This window comes from Columba livia, chromosome 8 (genome assembly GCF_036013475.1).
Source record: "Columba livia isolate bColLiv1 breed racing homer chromosome 8, bColLiv1.pat.W.v2, whole genome shotgun sequence".
NCBI lineage: Eukaryota > Metazoa > Chordata > Aves > Columbiformes > Columbidae > Columba > Columba livia.
Window position 1 is genome coordinate 10691101 of NC_088609.1, and position 21213 is coordinate 10712313.

General features: G+C 42.7%; 1 protein-coding gene across 1 annotated transcript in view; it reads left to right on the top strand.

The window, feature by feature from the left end:
- Positions 1-20296, top strand: part of JAK1 (Janus kinase 1) — a 56526-nt gene extending 36230 nt beyond the window's left edge. Inside the window, exons 6-25 of the mRNA XM_065071991.1 lie at positions 1758-1921; positions 2473-2815; positions 4230-4403; positions 4639-4796; positions 5513-5636; positions 7122-7308; positions 9090-9196; positions 10273-10419; positions 11454-11541; positions 12027-12154; positions 12678-12813; positions 13249-13400; positions 14221-14371; positions 15102-15196; positions 15306-15498; positions 16151-16275; positions 16750-16922; positions 17318-17435; positions 17531-17641; positions 18057-20296. Of these exons, the coding sequence (XP_064928063.1) occupies positions 1758-1921; positions 2473-2815; positions 4230-4403; positions 4639-4796; positions 5513-5636; positions 7122-7308; positions 9090-9196; positions 10273-10419; positions 11454-11541; positions 12027-12154; positions 12678-12813; positions 13249-13400; positions 14221-14371; positions 15102-15196; positions 15306-15498; positions 16151-16275; positions 16750-16922; positions 17318-17435; positions 17531-17641; positions 18057-18158 (2976 nt within the window). The 3' untranslated portion in view covers positions 18159-20296. The remainder of the gene's footprint in view (positions 1-1757; positions 1922-2472; positions 2816-4229; positions 4404-4638; positions 4797-5512; positions 5637-7121; positions 7309-9089; positions 9197-10272; positions 10420-11453; positions 11542-12026; positions 12155-12677; positions 12814-13248; positions 13401-14220; positions 14372-15101; positions 15197-15305; positions 15499-16150; positions 16276-16749; positions 16923-17317; positions 17436-17530; positions 17642-18056) is intronic.
- Positions 20297-21213: the final 917 nt, after the last annotated feature.

Here is a 21213-nt window from a genome sequence, read left to right on the forward strand (position 1 = left end):
AGAGAACTTGTTACATGAAGAGCAAGCTACTCATATGCAGAACATGTAAAGATACTGTCTCACAGTCCAAAACGGGCTATATTTTTATAGCATACTTTCTTTTAATATTAACTGGTTTTGGATAGAAAAGCCATCACCTTTTCTTTTGCGAACCTCTTGCACATAATAACTTTGACATCTGTAGTTCTGTAGAGGAGCAGTAGCAGTATTAAACCTGACAGTATGGTGTCTTTTTAACGAGTCTTTTTTTACTGTGTGCTGTTAAAACGTTGCCTGACAATACCGCTGTCACACAGCCTGCTACGTGCAGTTTTGTGTTCCTTCTGTCGTGCCTCCCACATGTTGACTGTACGTGCAGCTGGACATGGCAAGTGAGCAGGGTCCCTAGTTCAGAAAACTTGTGCACTTGTACTCTTATATACACACAAATGAGTTTTGCAAACCGGAAACTGTCTGGTTTCATAAAAGAAATGGGAAGATTGAAGTTGATGCAGGCTTGTGAAATGAGCAAATTAAATGCACTGGAGGAAATCATGTTTGCTGTTAATTCTGAGTATAATTACTGCAGAATTTTCAGCTTTTGAAATATAGGATTGCATCCTTCAGAAAAAGAGATAGCTCCAGTGAATCCTTGTTGTTTTGTCCTGAAACCACAATGAAAGAAACTTCAGCCACAGTTATGTGCGAATTTGCATGCTGCCACCTGCATTCTAAAAGAATAAAAGAAGCAAATATTTTTTCTGTGTAATCACACTAACTTATGCCATGTTTTGTATGAATGTTACTGTGTACATGGGTGCAGCTTTGCAAAATCACTGCTTGAAAGCATGTTGTAAAACTTGGGTTTGTTCTTTTTCTTCTTTTTAATTTTCCTTATTTTGAGTGCCAGCAAAAAGAATGATCCACCTTTTAAGTTGTGCAGTGAGCAGGGACCCTAATGGCTATTGTCAGACAATATTGCATTAAGCAGAATTTTACTTTTTGGTAATAACATTTAAACACAAGGCCAAATAGAAAAACACTAGTGCTAGTATGAGGCAACAGAAATGTCTTTGCTTTTTGGTAGATATTTTCAGACTCTCCCAGGGCAAAGCGGCTGCCGGAGAGTTTGCAGTCTTGGCTTTGAGATGTGGTTTAGAGACTGAGTGCGTGAAGTTCATAGAGTCACCCGGCGATGGGGTCAGAGATAAGCAGAGACACAAAGTATTTATTGTGTTCTGGAAAAAAAAAATCATGCTGGTGCTAGAGGCGGACAGGGGTAGTGCTTTCTTCAGTTAGTGACAAAAAAAATGTGAGGTTTTGGTGGGCTAATGTGTAAAAGAAGGGGCTGGGGCTTGTGGAAGTGTCTGAGCAGTGCAGATGTTCTACCTGGGTGTCTACACATGTCCTTGGCCAACACAACAATGCAGTGGATGGAGGTGGGATGGATGTGCTGGGATGGTCCACATGGCCATTCCACCTGCTCCACAAATCATCATTTTGAAAGGCACAAATGTTGGACACAAATGTTGGTGTTTCTTCTCAGGCAGGCAGGGTTAGCGAGGTCACCAGTGCTTGTCCATGTTTTTATTTCTCTGGTCTATGAGAATGCTTCATCTATTGCCCAGCTCTTCCCTTTGTCTCCTACCCCTTCCTACCCTGGGTTTCCGTTTTGGATGACTCTTCTTGCTTGAGGAGAACCTGTGATTTATTGCTTGCTCATAGATAAACTATGACAAATACCAAATCTAATGGCTTGCTTTTTTCTTCCTGTTAAGGGTCAGTATGACTTAGTGAAAGGCCTGGCACCGATCCGTGATCCTAAAAATGATCAAGAGGTTCATGAAATTGAGAATGAATGTCTGGGGATGGCTGTCCTTGCAATCTCTCACTACGCCATCAACAAAAACGTGAAGCTCCCGGAGCTTCCCAAAGATATCAGGTGAGCTGGGATAATTTCTTTGTCACTGCTGGGTCTGCTGCGCTTCTCTTCCGGGGTGGAATTTTAAGCATTTTGCCTTCCAGAGTCTGACTGTACAGGAGTTACAAGCTCCAGCTACTTTTGCTAAGTGGGTCTTCCTAATCTTGTCAATTGAGATGTTAGAAAACCTGTTTTATTTCTTACTGGAAGAGTATTTGAAATCTCTGCAGCAGGTGCACCCAGCGCGCCGATGTGTTGGGTCCTGACTGACTTGCTGTAAATTCAGAGTTTTGGTTATTAGGTTCAGAAATGGGATTGTTGAGTGGCAACCTAATGAGAAAACGGTTAGAATAAATTGTGTTATTGATTTGAGTGGGGTGTATCCATATGACTAAAGAGCTTTCAGATAAGGTTATTATTTGAATTCCTCTTGGCTATTAATTCTGTAAACCAACTGAACAGTGGTTCACTGCATCTTGTTCTCTTCAACTTTCAAAGGCACTTGCACATTTTAGAGAATTAGAAGTTTAGAAGACAACAGTATTAACTCACGGCGTTGTTTTTCCTTCTAGCTATAAGCATTATATTCCTGAAACTTTGAACAAGACTATCAGACAGAGGAATTTCTTAACCAGGATTCGGATAAATAATGTTTTCAAGCATTTCCTTAAAGAGTTTAACAACAAAACCATTTGTGACAGTAGCGTGTCTCCACGTGATCTGAAAGTTAAATACTTGTCAACGATGGAAACCTTGACCAAACATTATGGAGCAGAAATTTTTGAGACTTCATTTTTGCTGATTACATCTGAAAATGAAATAAATGGATTTAATTGTGGAGACAATGAGATCCTCCCACTCTATGAAGTCATTGTAACCGGAAACAATGGAATTCAGTGGAGGCTCAAGCCAAGTGTAAGTATTCCTTGATAAATGAGAATTAGGGGATTGCTTTTGGGGGTGTAACAACTGTTAAAAAATTGTCGTGATCTTCAGACACTGCAGATGAGCTTTTTATTGAAAGGATTGTAGGATTATTGGAAGGCACCTCAGGAGGTGTCTTGTCCAACAGTCTTTGAGATCAGAGCAGGTTGCTCAGGGCTTTAACCATTCTGCTCTTGGGAACTTCCAAGGATGGACACGGCACAACCTGTTCACTGGGAAAATTCAAGACTGCGCTATATCTGCCTGACCAGACTTGAGTCTCCAAAGATTAATGTCTGTGGAGGCCCTTATGGTTTGGTGCTCTGTCTGCACGTCAAAGTCAGTTAATGCTTTTTCTGTACATGGCACCCCAGGTGCCACGTTTGCTCATACTGATAGATTTTTCACAAATAAATTAAAATATAGTGACAGCAAAGCTAAGCTTTCTCACGTCAGTGATATTTTAGATGTGCTGCTAATTGAGGCCACTTTGCTTAACCTCTCCTGTACTTTGTGTACATAAACATTAAACATGCTCGAGGTTTGGAGGGAGCTTTGTCTGCGTGTTTAATACTTGAACAAATAGACCTATTTTTGCTCGCCTCGTTTCCCCGCAGTGCTGAGATCTGCTGATAGGATCTTTTGTAGCACGGGCAGTATCGTGCTTCAGTCTGTTTAGACATAACCCAACTATATCTCTGATGGAGAATTTCTGTCTTCAGTGATAATATTAATGGGGGACAGGGGAGGAAAAACTGATGTTTGAGCAGAAAAGCTTGCAAGAAGTGCAGCCTGTTTCTTTTAAGGCTCCTATGTCTGCTGATTTACAGATTATATTTACTTAAGTGCCTAAACCAAAGACTTTCATCTCAGTGAGAACCTTTCTGTGACTACCAGGAAGCTTTGCTCAACCTGAACATTTGTCTCTTTTAAAATAGTTGCTAATAGTTGTCAATAATTTTTGACCTGTGAGATGCTCATTGTGGTCTGCATGCAGAATTTCTCTGCTGTTGGCAGTTTGGGGGTGCAGCACGAGAAGAATGTGGCTCTTGCCTTTGGGCTGAGCTCTGAAAGAGTATTTCAAGTGCATAATTTAGAAATTTCAGTAGAACCCTTTCAGCCCTGCACTGCTACTAAAATTATGCTGAGGATACTGAGAGGTAATTTACCCAGCTAACGACTGCTTGCTTTCATCCTCCTGGAAACTGTCTCATGGCCAGCTCTTGACTGAAATGTATCTTGCAATACACATTGAACATGTAAATGAATCCATAATTCGGTGCAAAAAGCGTTCAAGAATAAAATAGCTGGATTAATTTGCCATGAATTTTTGTTTTAGCGAAAAATCACTGTGCTACAAACATATATTTTTATTTGTATACATTTATCCAAAATATATTTGCAGTCTGTACAGACAGAGAAAGAAAAGAAGAAGAAGTCTGATGGCAAAAACAAAAAGGATGAAGAGAAACACAAAATCCAAGACTTGTGGAATAATTTTTCCTATTTTCCTGAAATTACCCACATTGTCATCAAGGAGTCCAGAGTTAGCATTAACAAGCAGGACAACAAAAGGATGGTAAGAACCAAACCCTGGCTGCTTTCCCTGCCATGGGAAGCTGTGGTGACACGGTGTTGTTGGGTGGCAACCTCCTTGCGGAACATTTTTAACGGGATTCTTCATTAACACTTGAATATCGAAGGTTTTCTGTCGTACCTTTCTGACAATTTTTTAGCCCCTTTATGCAAAAATTGCTGGATATTAAACCACTCGTGGAATGTTGAAACAGAACTGAAATATCTTTCTGTTGTAGGAATTAAAACTGTCCTCGCACGCTGAGGCCCTGTCGTTTGCGTCGTTGATAGATGGGTATTTCAGGCTGACGGCGGACGCCCACCATTACCTCTGCACCGATGTGGCCCCCCCGCTCATCGAGCACAACATCAAAAATGGATGCCATGGACCCATTTGGTTAGTAAAATGTTGGATTTTTATTCTCCCGATTGAATAATTAGTCCTTTAATGCTGCTGCATCTTCCGTTGAGGAAATCAGACATTTGGAAGGCTGCAAGTTACCAAAAGCTTGTAAAACAACTTATTTTTGCTCAGGATTATATGGAAAAAATATCAGTGTTTCTCTGCACATCAACTTATCTCTCAAACCAGCGTTCCCTCACTCTAGGAGTATTTTGAGGCTTACTTCACTAACAGCTCCAAAGATCATTGTCAGTTGAACAGATGGGGATATTTTAGCTAAACAGAGTTGAACTGTATCGACGCTGACCCCGGGATTCCTTGGATGGAGGCACAAAGCCTTTGGTTTTTAAATAGCTAAAGCAATTATTTTCCCTTCTATCCACCTTTTGGGCTTTTTCTTTCTTTGAACATGCAATGTATAGAAAACTGAGAGTTTACGTGTGCAGTGTTGGATGTGGAATTTCCCCATTAAGCAAGCTAAGAACTTAATAAAACTTCCTTCCCTTGCTCTTTTGCAGCTAAATGTGAGCATGTGTAATGCACACAATTCAGTCATGGTTTAATAATAGTAGAAATATTTCTAAGTTGTTGTTAGACATGTTTATTCCAAATACAGGATTACTCTCCTGTTATTTACTAATAACAAATTTTGGATGCAACTGCTCATTTGTTGGTTTTCCTCATTTGCATTAATACGCTGACTCTTCCAGCACGGAATACGCCATCAACAAACTGCGGCAGGAAGGAAACGAAGCGGGAATGTACGTGTTGAGATGGAGCTGCACCAACTTTAACCACATCCTCATGACGGTGACTTGTTTTGAAGGCTCGGAGGTAACGTCGGGTGTGACATTCCCAGCCATAATATGATAACGAGCTGAAGACTGGCAGCTCCTGGAATCCATGCTGATATATTTATGTTCTTTAGGGAAGACACTCTTATCTTTATTTGACAGCTGATGCAGTAGACACTTGTACTCACAGCTTCATTTTCGTGTGTGTTTGTATCTTTACAAATACGCTATATCAACAAATACAGTTCATTACATCCAGAACAGTCGTAGCAATAAAACTGTGCATGAACGTGATTGAAATTAAGCTTTTTAAACTCATATGGTGTGAGAATGACATACAGAATAATCACTGCAGCTTGCCTAATGTTTCTCGAATGTGGATTTAATTATATGAATATATTTCTACTGACACGCTGTAAAAATATTGCATGGGGACATTTGCCTTTATGTGTACAGCACCACAGAATATACATATACACAATTGGCTGGTGGAACATAGTTTCTGAAAGATGAATGATAAGAGAAAGCTCGTATGGTGGGATAGGAGAGAGAACCAGTTAGAATAGAAAAGAACAACGCAGCAACTGCACAGAAATGTGAATTCTAGTGACCTCCATTGGAAGTCTGCAGCTGACTTGCTAGTTTTGGGAGGATATTTAAAGTGTTCACATAAGAACAATAATAGCATAAAGGCAAATAAACTGTTTCCCTTCTCTTAGAAAAAAATGTTAACAGAATCAGTGATGAGGTCAAAAAGGGACATTTGAAAAAGAAACAACAAAATGATGAAAAAAAAACCTTATTGGAAGTAAGAGTCATCTCTTACCATTGATATTTGGGTAATTTCTGCAGGTATTTGCAGAAAAGCTGTCTTCTAACAGACAGCGCAACTGAGGCATTGAAACAAGAAATGAAGTTTGTCTTGGGAATCATTGTGAGGCTCAGAGGGGTGACGTGGAGCTGCAGGTGGGAGAGGTGAAGAGCAGGAGCAGAGGGCAGGACCTGAAAAGGCTCGAGATAAATGTCAGAAATTCCGTCTTTCTTCCTCAGTACATTTGAATGAAAGGGGAAGGTTTGCCGAACAGCCACAAATCTTGTCTCACTCCTTGAAACGGTCTGGGTTGTGAAAGGGAGTTTTGCTATTTTTAAGTTGAGATTTTGAAACTGTGGTCCAGATTCTGCAATTCTTGACCAACTGAAAGTTCCTTCTGAATTGTCAGGGCTTGTGCATGTTCTGGGGCTCTGCAAAACACCGAGGCTGTCATTAGGTGATCGCATCTTTATGTTGCTCTTCTTCCACTCTGTTACTGTGAGCCTTCCTGGGACTGCAGGTTATAGGAATTTTAGGGCCTTTTTCTACTTTATTGGAGTTTGATCAGAGGACCCTCACTTAGTAGCAAGTGATTAACTGGTCCTACATTAATTGCAAAGGCTTTTGGGGAGCTTTTATGGCTTTACAAATGTTTTTTCACTTTAATGATTGGGATTTTCCTTTCTTTTTTTCCCTTTTCCCCTGTACTGGCAGACGATAAATAATTCAATCCAGTACAAGAACTTCCAGATTGAAGTGAAGAAAGGCGAGTACTTCCTGCATGGTTCCAACAAGTCTTTCTCCTCCTTAAAAGAGCTGATGGATCACCTGAAGGGACAGATACTGCGGACAGACAACATCAGCTTCACGCTGAAGAGGTGCTGCCAGCCCAGACCCAGAGGTAGGTGGCCTGTAGGTACGTGTTCTTAGCAGCTTTGGTTTGTTCTGCATTCTTACGTGAAGCTCTTTTGCCACTTAAAAAATGATATTTAAAGTTTATTCCTTCTCTGTGGGGGAGGAGTCTTGCCAGAAAGCAAAAGCAGGTGCTGCGAAGGAGGTTTGAGCGTTTCCTTGTGCTGTGACAAGCTCAGCGCAGGACGCTCAGGGGCTGGTGCTTCCCGTCTGCCTTGTTTGGGTGAACTTTCCAAATGACTGGGAGAAAAGTGCTGGTTTCCCTTTTTTTTTACCTAAACAGCTGGCCCTGTGGTGTTGGCGGCAGAGGTGGAACTGCAGATTTGTTTAAAAAGCAAATGTCGCAGCTGACTCAGAGTCCTGGGCTGAAACACTGCGGCCGAGCAGGGACCATATAAGGTTCTTCCTTCGCTCCAGCGAGTCACGTCTGCCCGGCAGCGCATCGCGGTGCCTTCCTCCAGCAAAGGAGGGCTTGGAGATCCTTTGCTCTCATTATGAGCTGTTCTTCACTCTGTTAATTACCACAAAGCAGCAGGGAAGGTTTGGGACTCAACCAGAACAGCCTGTCAGTCAGTAAATCCCTCTGTCAGGTCAGATTTTAGAGGGACAATCTTGCATTTGTTAAATTGTTAATGCCAACACTTAGTAAAAATGTTTGCTATAAACTACAAGTGTCTTGCACCTCGATTTTGTTTGAAAGAGGAAACACAGCGGTGTGATTGTGTCGATCAGATAGTGGTTTCCTGTTAGAATAGAGGGAATAACTGAACTACATGAATTACCTGCTTGTTCTAATGTGTGTAGAGGACATTAGTAATTGTCTGGGGCATGGAGAGATTAAACATTCGGACATTTTATTTACATTTTGACAGCTGTATTTGGAATTAAATAAAGGGGGTCAAGGAGTGGGCTGCCCGCTGCAGCTTTTCAGTGGCATTGGTTACAGGGGGATCCAGCGCGTCATCTGTGCTCTTCCCTCTTCTGTCTCTTCCTTTTTATTGTTTTTATTTAGGTATTTTTCTAATTTTTGAAACTCTCTTTAATTGGTTGTTCACAAAGCAGTTTAGGGGATGCAGAAATAAAGCAGTTTTTCCAGTGCGTGGTTCATTACTGATTGTTTTCAGATCACGGTTTAGCCCCAACGCGCATGTTCTGCTCCCAGCAGTGGGAAGGCCGGATGCACACACACATCTAAACCCGTTGTATCGTATTAAATAACACCTGCTGTCAAACACGGGAAGACAAAATTCATGTGCAAGACTTTAGGATCTAACCTGACCTGAAACAGAGCGGGAGGAAGCACCAGGGCTTTCATTTCCCATTCCCCAATTTAATTCTAGTGCTCTAGAAACAGGCTGTTGGTTTTTCCCAGAGCACAAGTTTTCAAGGAGATAAAGAGAAGAAACTCCAGCTGCCCCTTAACGCATCTGCAGGCTGGAGATGGACCTGTCGGCAGGAGGGAGTGTGTGGTTTTTTACTCAATGTACAGTAGAGGTATTTTTTCTTTTGGTTCCAGGTATTTCTTTGTGCAGTGAACACTATCAGTTTCTCTATATCAGCCCCAATATAGCTAATATTCTTAATATATGATATAAAATATGTAGCTCTGCTTCAGTGAACTCTCTTGAATGACAGAGCAGAAGTCAAAGTTTCTTATTCTTTTTCTTTTTGGGGATTTACCTTGCAGTGAGCACACACAATAATGTCTATCACTGAGAAGGGTGAATGCAGTTCTCTTTGAAAAGAATATTTTCTCTCCCTGCCTTCCAGAAATCTCCAACTTGCTTGTGGCAACCAAGAAGGCGCAGGAGTGGCAGCCGGTTTATCACCTGGGGCAGCTGAGTTTCCATCGAATCCTCAAGGAACAAATCCTACAGGTAGGTACCTGCTGAACTTGAGAAGCAAAGAAGTGTTGACAGCCCACTAGACCTGGTTACGTTAGATAAAATCACCCCGTGCTGGCTGGTTCTTCCACTCCTGTTTTCTAAATATTTATATGCCCATGCATGGAAAAAGAAGAGAAGATTGAAAGCGATGCCTTTCACTAGAAATCAAATGGATATTTGAGCAATTTCCAGTGTCTGTGAAAGGAGGTGCTTCTCAGCTCATTCTTTAAAAATCACGAAAGTCTTAAAAACTGCTTTTCGTAACTGGTTTGCTGCTAAATAGGCTGTATCTTTTAAAGCCTGACGTACCAGAGAAACAGGCAACTTGTGGTTTAAGGTAATATCCTACAGTAAAAAAAAAAGGCAAAATATTCAAAAGCTCTGCAGAATCTGACCATTCACAAATTTGTGTTTTAAACGGATTTAGGACCCAAGTTTTCTGATGGTTGTTTGCAGTTAGTGACACAGGTGACCTAAATAAACTTCAAAAAATACAGTGGTTTTGTTTGTTTGTTTTTTAAATTGCATGACTGAGCAGGGAGGACAGATGTAGCTGATGTTAATTGTTTCTTGATTGGTATATTTACAGTCAGCATGCAGGCTTCCTGCAAAAGCCTCGCAAGGCGGAATCCTCTGTTATTTAGGAGGAAATTGCTCTCCCAAACAAAGCGTTCCATTGAAATATTACTTCCTCTGACTTTTGGAAACACATGAAAGATGGCCTCGATAGCAGCTTATTTACAATAAGAGGCCAGTTATTTATTCATTTGGTGTTTAGTCTCGTAACGTTCAATCACACTGAACCTGTTTCATGTTAATGGAGATATAACAGTCCTTTAATATCATGTGTTTACAGTGGTGAGTATCGTCAGAGACCACTAAAGTGAAAAATAACACGCTGTCATTTGGTTTCTTGCTGTAATAATTTTAAGTCTTCTATGTAGCTAGATGAGGTGGAGGGCTGAGTTCACTCTCCACTTGGAGAAGCAGATTCAAGAATTCGTGTAAATCTACACTTGTTTGCTTCATGTCTTGCTTTGAAAAATGTACAATGTGTTGTGTCTTAGGGCGAGCATCTTGGAAGAGGGACGAAAACACAGATTTACTCAGGCATTCTCAACTACAAAGATGATGAGAATGAAGGATATCAAAATGAAAAAGATATTAAAGTGCTCCTCAAAATCCTGGACCCCAGCCACAGAGACATTTCTTTGGCAAGTTTTTTTCCTTTTTGTCTGTTGTACTAACAAACACTGGGCCTCACCACATACATGGTTAAATATGAATAGCCTTTAAGAAACAAGGGGTTGTGTGTATGGTAGGGGAATGAGAGATGCTGAAGGTGAATCTCACCATTGTAGGCAGTCAAATCCATCATTGACTAGAATTTTGGAGACACCCAGTAAGCTGATCTCATCAGACAGGCACACCAGTGTGTGTGTGTGCAGACCATAAGCACAAGGAAAAGGGACCCCAGACCTTGCTGTGGTTCTTAGGGACAGGGTTCAGTGCCAGGTTAACAGTTGGACTCAGTATTAAAGGTCTTTTCAAACCAAAATGATTCCATGATTTTATGAAATGTGCCACCACACCCACACCCAGGGTGTTGTGACTTTGTGACTGCGCCAGCTGAGAGCCAAGGAGTTCAGAGAGGGTCCGGCTGCCTGCCAGAAATCACCCCCGCCCTGTGCGCCAGGCTGCTAAGTCTGTCACCAGTCTGTCACCAACATGGCCACGGGCAAGTTGCTTGATCTGCATTTTACTTAATCATCTAGTAAGAGCGGGTGATGAGTCACATCTGCAAGGCCATGGGGAAGAGCACTGGTTGCTTATGTGACCTAATGAACAATAGCCCCTCTCCAACAGCGCTCTGCTGCCCATTGCTGCAGAGGCTGGACAGGAGGAAGAAATTTTTACAAATGGAGTGGTAAAATACTGTCCCAGGTTGGCCAGAGAGGTGGTGGATGAACCATCCCTGGAGACATCCCAGGCCAGGCTGGACGGGGCTCTGAGCAACCTGAGCTGGTGAAGATGTCCCTGCTCATGGCAGGGGTGGCACTGGGGGAGCTGGGAAGGTCCCTTCAACACAAACCCTTCTGTGATCCCTGCCATCATTGACCCCTCATGTTACTAGAAAACACAGTGATCTTCTGCAGATGTTTTTGTTATTGATGCTCTGTATTAAGGACTTGGATGACCACCACAATAACTGGCAGTTTTTTGGCTGACCCCTTTCCCTTTCTCACAGGCGTTCTTTGAAACGGCCAGCATGATGAGGCAGGTGTCTCACAAGCACATCGTCCTCCTCCATGGAGTCTGCGTCCGCGATGTCGAGAGTGAGTTGGGTGAACATCACCCCGGGCAGCACGTTCAGCGGGAGGTTTGATGGGGACAGGGGGGAGATGGGGCCAGCAGCTGCTGCCTCTTGATTTTTCAGCGCAGACAGGAGTGGAATTGGAACAGCAAAGCAGCGTCCTTTCCACTAACAAGTTTTCCCTTCCAGTGCTGTCTTTGAGTAAGCGGATGAGTCCTGAGGAGTGCCGGAGTGGTGGTGTCAGTACACACCAGCCCTCTGGCAGGAGTGATTGCCCTGGGAAGGCTTTGCCCTGTGGGCTTTGAAATGCTTTGTTCCAGGTTTACTACATAAAGCCACTCAGCCTTTTAATTTGGACTCTGAGCGTGGAAATAAACTTTAAGGAAGGTGAAATAAAGACAAATTATAACCACCTTGCCTGGGGCGGGGGGAAAGTGGTAACAGACGTATCAGATTACTCCAGACACCAATTATTGCAATACTGATGTTATGTACCTGACTTTGCAGATATCATGGTTGAAGAGTTCGTTGAATTTGGGCCTCTGGATCTGTTTATGCATCGGAAGAGTGAAGTTCTGACAACTCCTTGGAAATTCAAAGTTGCCAAGCAACTCGCAAGTGCCCTCAGCTACTTGGTAAGGAGGGACCTTGACAAAAGTGTTGCCTGAATGCTACAGAGGTTTCATGTGCATTAGTAACTAAGGAATTTCTGTTCTTGGGTAATGGGATGGTGCAATGATATTCTTTTTGTATTCATGACGTTGCTTTAAATGAGGAGAAAGACTCTTGGTGAAGGTGATGAGCTCCTTTTTTAGCAGCAGGCCAGTCTGTGTGCTTGCGTTTGCCACCAGTTCCATCATGTGCCTGGGGAAGCTCTCACAGCCTCCCCGTTCTGCAAATACGCTCTTCGTGATAAAGGAATACCATGTTGATCTTTTTTCCCAAGTGCATCAGCTCTACAAATACTTAAGCGTGAACAGTATGTGTCCCTACTCCTCCTTTGCCTGTTTTTCTCTAGGATAATTTCTTCCAAGCTGTATTTTTGGCTTTCAGCTTGGGAGTATTTTGTGGCGATCCCCGAAGCTGTGTGTGTGTTAGAGCACTCGCAGAGCATTGCTGGCTCACTGCACTCACGGTGCTTTTCTTCCCTTGCTGTAGGAGGATAAGGATTTGGTACATGGCAACGTGTGTACTAAAAACATCCTACTGGCAAGAGAGGGAATTGGCACCGAATATGGTCCTTTCATAAAGCTGAGCGACCCAGGAATACCCATAACTGTGCTGTCCAGGCAAGGTATGGTACAGGAATCAGATTTCAGTGTGGTGAGGAGGGGGAAAGGAAGAAATACCATTTATACCAGCTAGAACTGGCTCTGGAGTAGAAGTAACCAGCTTGTGAAAACGACACGGAAGGAGCGGGGCAGAGGGCGGGTGCTGGTTGTATTCATTTCTCTTAAAAAGTCACGTTAAGTCTAGTGAGGTAATACAGAAGGAATCTCAGTTTCTGGATGGCTCAAAGTACAACCTTGTAAAAGCCACAGAAACATCCTTCTGAGAACAGGGGTTTGAAAAGGAGGATTTCCCTGAAACTGGACAAATACTGCAGCTTTAGGTTTTGTTAGTTAAGCAAACTAACCTGTCTTGTTAGACAAGAATAATTAATTAGAAGGCTGTTTTTTCAGTCCTTTGATACTAAGTCCAAGATGCACTGTTCTGTGTTTTATCCAAGAATGCGTTGAGCGAATCCCCTGGATCGCACCTGAATGTGTTGCAGACTCCAAAAATTTAAGCATTGCGGCAGACAAGTGGAGTTTTGGTACGACGCTGTGGGAAATCTGCTATAATGGAGAAATACCGCTCAAAGACAAGACATTAGCAGAGGTAAACCCGTTACACGAACTGAACTTCACCTTGACATCTCGGCTACACCCTCTTTAGCACTTCGTTTTCCTTACCCAATTTGAGCTGCTTTCAACTTGCAGGAAAACCAGCTTGGCTGGAATTGATAACGGGCTGATCCATCTAAATTGCCACAGGGTGCAGCAGGAAGTCTTGTCCTTATTAAAAAAATTGCTAATTATTGCTTCAACCTGACCTTGCTGGGGCTTTTAAAAACATAGTAACATAGTAACAATTAAATATAATTTATAATTATTTAATTTATATAATGTTTAAATATAATTTCTGATGCTCTCAAACTTGTCCTTTTCTAACCCCTCTGTCCAGTTATAAACTGACTGAGGTTCTGCTTAAAAGCAGTCAGGTTTTTCTGTTCTTGCTTGTTCCTTATGGACATTGGTTCAGAGCTGCTCTCCTGTGGGACACCGTTATTGTTCACTCTGAACTCTTAGAAATAAATTGAATAAATCTTGTTCTGCTACACTGCCGGCAGTTCCAGCGCTGCTGGAGCCCCTCAGCATATGTTCCAAATGTGCTTTCTTTCTCTTTCTCTCACAGTTTCACTGTGGTTTAGAAACTTCATGTGTTTTCAGTGGTTGCTCCAAACTACACCAGTCAGCACAGTAATAATTCTCTACTGGTAGGAGATGGTTTAGCATTACTGCTGAAAAGGATTTCCTCAGGGAAATAAAAAGTTCATGATGAATTAAGGATCTAATGGTCACATCTTATGATGTAGAACATGAGTTTATTAAGTTAAAAGCTAAAATTCATGCCGGAATTTCCATTTGCGTCTTAACAGAAGGAGAGGTTCTACGAGGGGCATTTTGTGTTGGCGACGCCGTCGTGCAAGGAGCTGGCAGACCTGATGAAGCAGTGCATGAACTACGACCCCCACCAGAGACCCTTCTTCAGAGCCATCATGAGGGACATCAACAAACTGGAGGAGCAAAGTAAGGCCCAGTTTTGCTTATTGGTGGGTGGGAGGGACGAGGAAGGCTGGTTTCTTTGGCCAGGGTGGGCACCCAGAGAAGGTTCAGATTGGATATTAGGAAACATTTCTTCCTGGAAAGGGCTGTCGGGCATTGGAACAGGCTGCCTGGGGCAGTGGTGGAGTCACCATCCCTGGAGGGGTTGAACAGATGCGGACATGAGGCTCTTAGGGACATGGTTTAGTGCTGGACTTAGGTCATGGTTGGACTTAGGTTAGTTTCAAGACAACTTCAAGCTCTGTGAGATTTCCGTAGGACTCTCTTGAGCAACTCAGAGCATTAACACAGGTAACTCTGTCTCCTGGTTCATCCTGGGTTTAAATCACTACAGAGCAACTACAGATCAGTCAAGGGCAAAAACTGATATCCCAAACCTAGAAATAAATCATCATAGAAACTGAGTAACTACTACAGGGTTGGAAGTATGGTGAGAGAAAACGGAATCAGAATCTGGAAGAAAGACCCAAGGAGCAACCCATAGAGTGAGGGAGGAAGATCAGCAGGTGACAGCCCAGCCTGTACTAATGGGAGGAATTCCCTGTCAGGAAGTACGGAGGACTGAAATAAGAAAAGTTGTGACTGTAGGGATAGGAATGCACTGACAGCGGCAGACTGAGGATGCTCTCAAGTGTCAAGACCAAGGTGTCTGTGCAGGAATCTGTCTGACCTGGGGCTTTTTTTGCCCTCCCAGATCCCGATATCGTCTCAGAGAAGAAGCCCGTTACGGAGGTCGATCCCACGCTCTTCGAAAAACGGTTCTTGAAAAGAATCCGTGACTTGGGAGAGGTAAGAGCCACGTCACATACAGAACACAGATAAATGTGTGTGTGTACACAGCTGGAAGATGTGAATGATAAAAGCCTAAAATGGTGCATTTATGGTCTTTTCCAATCAGGGCCACTTTGGGAAGGTTGAACTTTGCAGATACGACCCAGAAGGCGATAACACAGGAGAGCAAGTAGCAGTTAAATCTCTGAAGCCCGAGAGCGGAGGAAATCACATCACTGATCTCAAGAAGGAAATCGAAATCTTGAGGAATCTTTATCATGAGAACATTGTCAAATACAAGGGAATTTGCACGGAAGATGGTAAATCTTTATGCAGAATATTAGAAGTATACACTAAAAGGGTTTTCATTCAAAAATTGAATATTTTAGAAAGCAAAACAGCATTAGTTCAATCTTATAGGTTTAGGTCTCCTTCTTAATGGAAAATTTTCTCTCTGCAGTCCCTCCTCCTGCCCATTTTTGTGCTTGGCTCACTTGGATGTCAGCAACATGGTTGCTGCTCTCACCAAATCTGTTAAAAAACGAGCACGTGGGCAGGCTGGTGGTGTCAGTGTTCCAGGAGCGAGCCGGGGCCGGGTCATAACCCCCTAAACCCAGAGCTTGTTGTTAGAAGCCCATGTTATTATTAATAGAAAAAAGCCCTATTGTCTTGTATTGTTTGCATTTGCAACAGCGATTGTTTTAAACCAATATTTAAAAAAACTTTAAGAATTTTATGTTCAGTAACTGTCCTGCCTGGAATAGATTCTCCTTTGGATTGGTTTAGTGATGGCAACAGGAGTTTGGGCCATAGTCTGCCCACGGTCATGCAGTATGGCGATATCGTTACACATGGAATGCTACTGGTGCTGTGGGCTTGTACAAAAATTATTGGTGTTAATGACATGGGAAGGGTCGTGGGTCTGCAAATTAAACCTATGCTCTGCAAATTAAACCTGTGCTTTGTTTTTAGGAGGAAGCGGGATTAAACTCATCATGGAATTTCTCCCTTCTGGGAGCCTCAAGGAATACCTCCCCCACAACAAGAACAAAATCAACCTCAAACAGCTTCTCAGATACGCGGTTCAGATCTGCAAGGTGAGCGTCAGAAAGGGTTTGTTGGCAAGAGGGAAGGAGCAACATGCAAACCTGAAGTGAGGAAGAGATGCAAGCACAGGGGGGTCAGGCCGTGTGAAGTGATCTGCTTTCGGCAAGAGATGCTGGTTTTGTGCTCATGGTGGATGGGGCAGTTTTAAGAAGTGTAGAGACAGTTTTATCAGGACACAAAACAATCGCTATAGAGAGAGAAGGGTCTGAGGATGGTGACTGCTCAGCCAAAAATTAAAAAGCGCAAAGCAGAAACAACAGTCTCGACAAATGAGGAATCCAAGGCTGAGTTTAAGGGTGAGGGGGTGTCAGAAAAGGACCCTGGAAAGTGCCATCAGACAAGAGGACCTGTCACGGGAAACCTGGAGAATCACCCCTTGAACAAGGGAGCATTTGAAGGGGATGCTGGGAAAAAACAGCGACTGAAATGTTGAATCTGGCATGAAAGGCTTTCTTCTCGTTTAGGGCATGGACTATTTGGGCTCCTGTCAGTACGTGCACCGGGACCTGGCAGCAAGGAACGTCCTCGTCGAGAGCGAGAACAGAGTGAAGATTGGAGACTTTGGTCTCACCAAAGCCATCGAGACGGATAAGGAGTACTACACGGTCAAGGACGACCTCGACAGCCCTGTTTTTTGGTATTAACATTTTTTTTAACCAGACTATGCAGCAGAATACTTTGTTTGCTTCTGTAGCTGTAGGCTTTTAGGCATCCTGAAGATTTTTCCTGTTTTGCTAAGAGGCCTAAATAAAGATACAACACCAGAACAAGGAAAAGGCACCTGGCAGACTCTACTTATCCACTCCTGTGCTTTTTATTTCTTCCTGCACTTAATGATCCATTTTCCCACAATCTTGTTTTTGGCCTCCTTTGGTTCCGCAGCGACGTGCTGTGTGACACTTGTGCTTTATTTACTATTTCTGAGACATCCCAAGCCCTGTGGGCGTGTTAATTTATATACGAGGACGCTACAATTGCAGAATGTGCTTCTTCAGTTTGCTGTGAGTCTAACGGGGTCTGTTGTGCCCGCAGGTACGCCCCGGAGTGCCTGCTGCAGAGTAAATTCTATATCGCCTCAGACGTCTGGTCGTTTGGCGTGACGCTGTACGAACTGCTCACCTACTGTGATTCCGAGTCCAGTCCCATGGCAGTAAGTGCTTGTGAAAGAGTTGCTCAAATTGGATATTTAAAAAAAAAATTCAGAATTATTTTTGGCAACAAGACTGACGGCGGCTCCCTCCGCAGGAGTTCCTGAAGATGATCGGCCCCACGCAGGGACAGATGACGGTGGCGCGGTTGGTGCGCGTCCTGCAGGAAGAAAAGCGTTTGCCGCGTCCGCCCGGCTGCCCAGAGGAGGTAACGGCTGCGCGTTGGTAACGCTGTGCCCTTGGCGCTGCATTTTAGACACCAAAAGCCCCACATGTTCCCAGTTCAGTAGGCCTGGCTCATCCTGGTAGGAAAACCTTCAGGTTTGCTATTGAAAAAGCTTTTCCTTGTTTTTTTAAGCATTAAATTGTTTTTTGACATTGCCATTCCCAAGTTCACAACATCCCTGTTACACAACAACTGCATCACTGTTTGCCCTGTCACCTCCACTTAAACAAAAAAAACCCTCACTAGTAACAGGCAGTTGCTAATTCTGATCAAAATCTATGGCACATTTCTGTCAGAGTTCTTCACTTTATAGCAATGAGAATCTGCTCCATTCTATTTACTGGAAAAACAAATTAAATGTTTCGGGCATCCCTTAATTTATTTATTTATTTTTTAGGTGGACCAGCTGATGAGGAAGTGTTGGATATTCAAGCATGATGAACGGACAAGCTTTCACAATCTGATTCAAGGATTTGAAACAATTATGAGTAAAATGTAATTACATTTTTTTATACTGTCAGTACTTTAAGTCGGTGTCAGAATGTAAATGCCCAAGACCTCTTGGTTTTTGTTTTTGTTTTTTTAACTACCGTAATTTGTACTCTGACTGTGCTAATGTGTTTAAAGGATTCTTTTTCCAACAGTTTTCCTTTTCAGTTTTAGTCAACAGTTGGATCAAATGAATTCAAAGCTATGGCAGAAACAATAGCTTCAACTCCTTTTGCTGCTGTTATTGCAGGGCAGTTTTATCTCATTATGTTCTCACCACAATCTGAAGGACCCCAATAGACGCCAACTGAAGGAGCCATGTCAAAAAAATGCTGCAGTTACTGCAATCTGTAGCACTTAAAACAAGCTGCTGTGCACGCTTATTCCTTGAGTAACTGGTGGATGTAAGAGGGCTTGATATAGTAATTTAATAATACTTGATAGTGTATTGAGGTTTTTTAAGATTATGTTTGGCTGACAAATATCTTTCATGTGCACTTAAATTTTAGTAACAAAAAACCAACTCTGGCATAAAAATCCAGAGAAGACAAAATAATCAGCTCATCTTAACCAGTGTGCAGGGCCGAGCTCTGGCATACGTTTAAAAAAAATTTGCTTGGCTGTCATGTTCAAAAAATACAAAGCAAAACAAAGCCTGGATCAGCATGTATTCTGGATAAATACATTTGCCTTTCCTCAGCCACGTGCCCCATTGCTGCCCGCTGGAGCTTCCCCGTGTCCGTGGCCCTGACCCGAGCAAAGGCAGCGCGTGGCAGCTCGGACTGCAGGGAACTGCAGCGCGGCCAGCTGTGCAGACAAAAAGTAATTACACACTTCGGGGATAGGAAATTAATCAATGTACAGAACCTGGGGGAGCATCCCCTGTGAAAGAAGAATGAGCTAAAGGAGACGGCAGCAGGTTAGTTCATTTTAGCAGTTCTGGAAAGCCGTTCACTTGGCCAATGGTGACGATTCTTTAAGAGCACTGCCCTTTATTTAATTTGCTGTACGGGCTGAAACCCAGTTAGCCAAAGGGACGGCGCTGGGACCACGTACCATGTCTTGTCAGGACCAGAGTTTGCGTTTCAGCTGAAAATGAGTCCAGCCAGGGCCCATAGCTGTGGTTTAACTGGAAACCTTTGCTGACCCAGGACACAGGTGTCCTTGTCTGATCTGGATTTCTCTGTGCACAGACCAAATGGACCTTGCAGGAGAGAGCACAGCATAGTTTAAAAAAAAAATAACTTTGTTCTGTTTGTTTTTCCGTGACGTATTTATAATTTTACCAGCTGGATGTTGCATTATTACGTGATGCCAGCGGTTCCCTCCTCTGCTTGTGCTAACAGGGCTATTTCAGGTTACTCAGGCACAGCGCGGAGGAGCAGAATGCTGTAATTTCTGTGGTAGTTCTGATTAAGAAGATACGTTCATGTGTGACAGCCTGGAGGAGGGTCAGAGAGAAGTATCAAAAAAGCGCAAGGCTGCATAAGAGCACGTGAATGTTTTTTCCCATTTTAGTCAATATGGAATTGCAGTTACTCAGTGAAACTACTCAGTTTCCACTAGTGTTAGTGAAACTGGTGAAACCGGTGCTGTTGATTTGCCATGGCATGTAAAAAAGCCACACACCAGTGCTGATCCGATTCTGAAAGCCTTTGGCTTTCCTGTTGCTCTCACAACCAGTTTCAGAGCTCGTAGATCATTACAAATATTTGCTTTTGTTCATTCAACCCAAATCGAGCATTCAAAAATGCAAGACTCAAATCTGTTTGATTTATATAGTCCTTTAAAAACAGGACTGTATAAATAGTCCTAAAATGCCATTTGGCCCTTTGAAGGCGACCACAAGGCTGCTGTGCCCCTGGTGACAAAGAGTGTGACACCCCGTCCTTGGATTTGTGTTCCCACCACATCTGGATTACTGAAAAGGCTTTGAGGAGATGATAGTTCTGGCAATAACAGAAAGATGTCATTAAGTATATATCTATATATATATAAAATTGTAATTATGAGTTGCAACGAGGTCAGATTTATTTTTACAGTATTACCTGTTTTTTTCTGTATGTCACTTAGGAGTCTGGTTTAAATCTGTAAGCACTTTGTTACTCTTTATACAAACAAATCTAATAAAGATTTTTTTTTTCTCCATGTGCATATCTTTTAAAAGCATAAATTAAACAGAGAAAGATTTTAAAATGTAACTAACTTCCACGGGCACGGTGATGAGAACATGTCTTCAAAACAACCTTTTCCTGCACTAAACAGTTACTTTATAGATAGTCCAGAGCTCTTTTCTTCCCACAGAAATCCACTTTAAATGTGTACCAGCAATTTCTCATCAGTGTAAAGCATGACAAGTTGAGAAAGCTGCATATACAAACAGTCTGAACAAAATTTTACATGAGTTATCAATCCACATGGGTCAAATCCCCCAAAGAGCTTCTGTCACCTGCGCTGCCATTTGGCCTTAAGCAGTTAGTGCTGTGCATCCCCACTCGGAGCCACAAGGGCCTCTCAGCGCGGTTTTATTATTTTTAAGCTTTGAAAATATGTATCCTGCTTGAAAGGCAGGATTTAAGACTTTTTAAAAAAATATATCAGTGTTGCTAAATGGCTTCGGTATTATCTGGCACAATTAAGGAAGAAGAACCTAAATTTGAAACAAGATTCCAAGGCAGCAAACCCCCAGTGTCCGTGGCAGAGGGCTGGCTCATCATTTACCTGTCACATACACTGAGTGCAATAGGAATATGTTCTACACCTTCAGCTACAAAGATTAACAGCAGAAGGGAAAAACAAACCCCAGAACAAACAAAACTCTAATCAGAGTTGCTTAATGACTAAGCTAGAAATAGGAAGTCTTATGGGCAGGCCAAGCTCAGAGCCCAGTCTAGGCTGTAACTCTGAATTACCCAGATCCAGAAAAAGTACAACACACACCTGATTTTTCCCACTTTCAGTTATTTTTAACCCCGCTCCAGGCCCTGGCAGAGGGGCAGCAGCCCTGCCCCACACCCTGTGCTACACGGATGCAGTCACAAACCACAAATTACTTATTCCAAGAA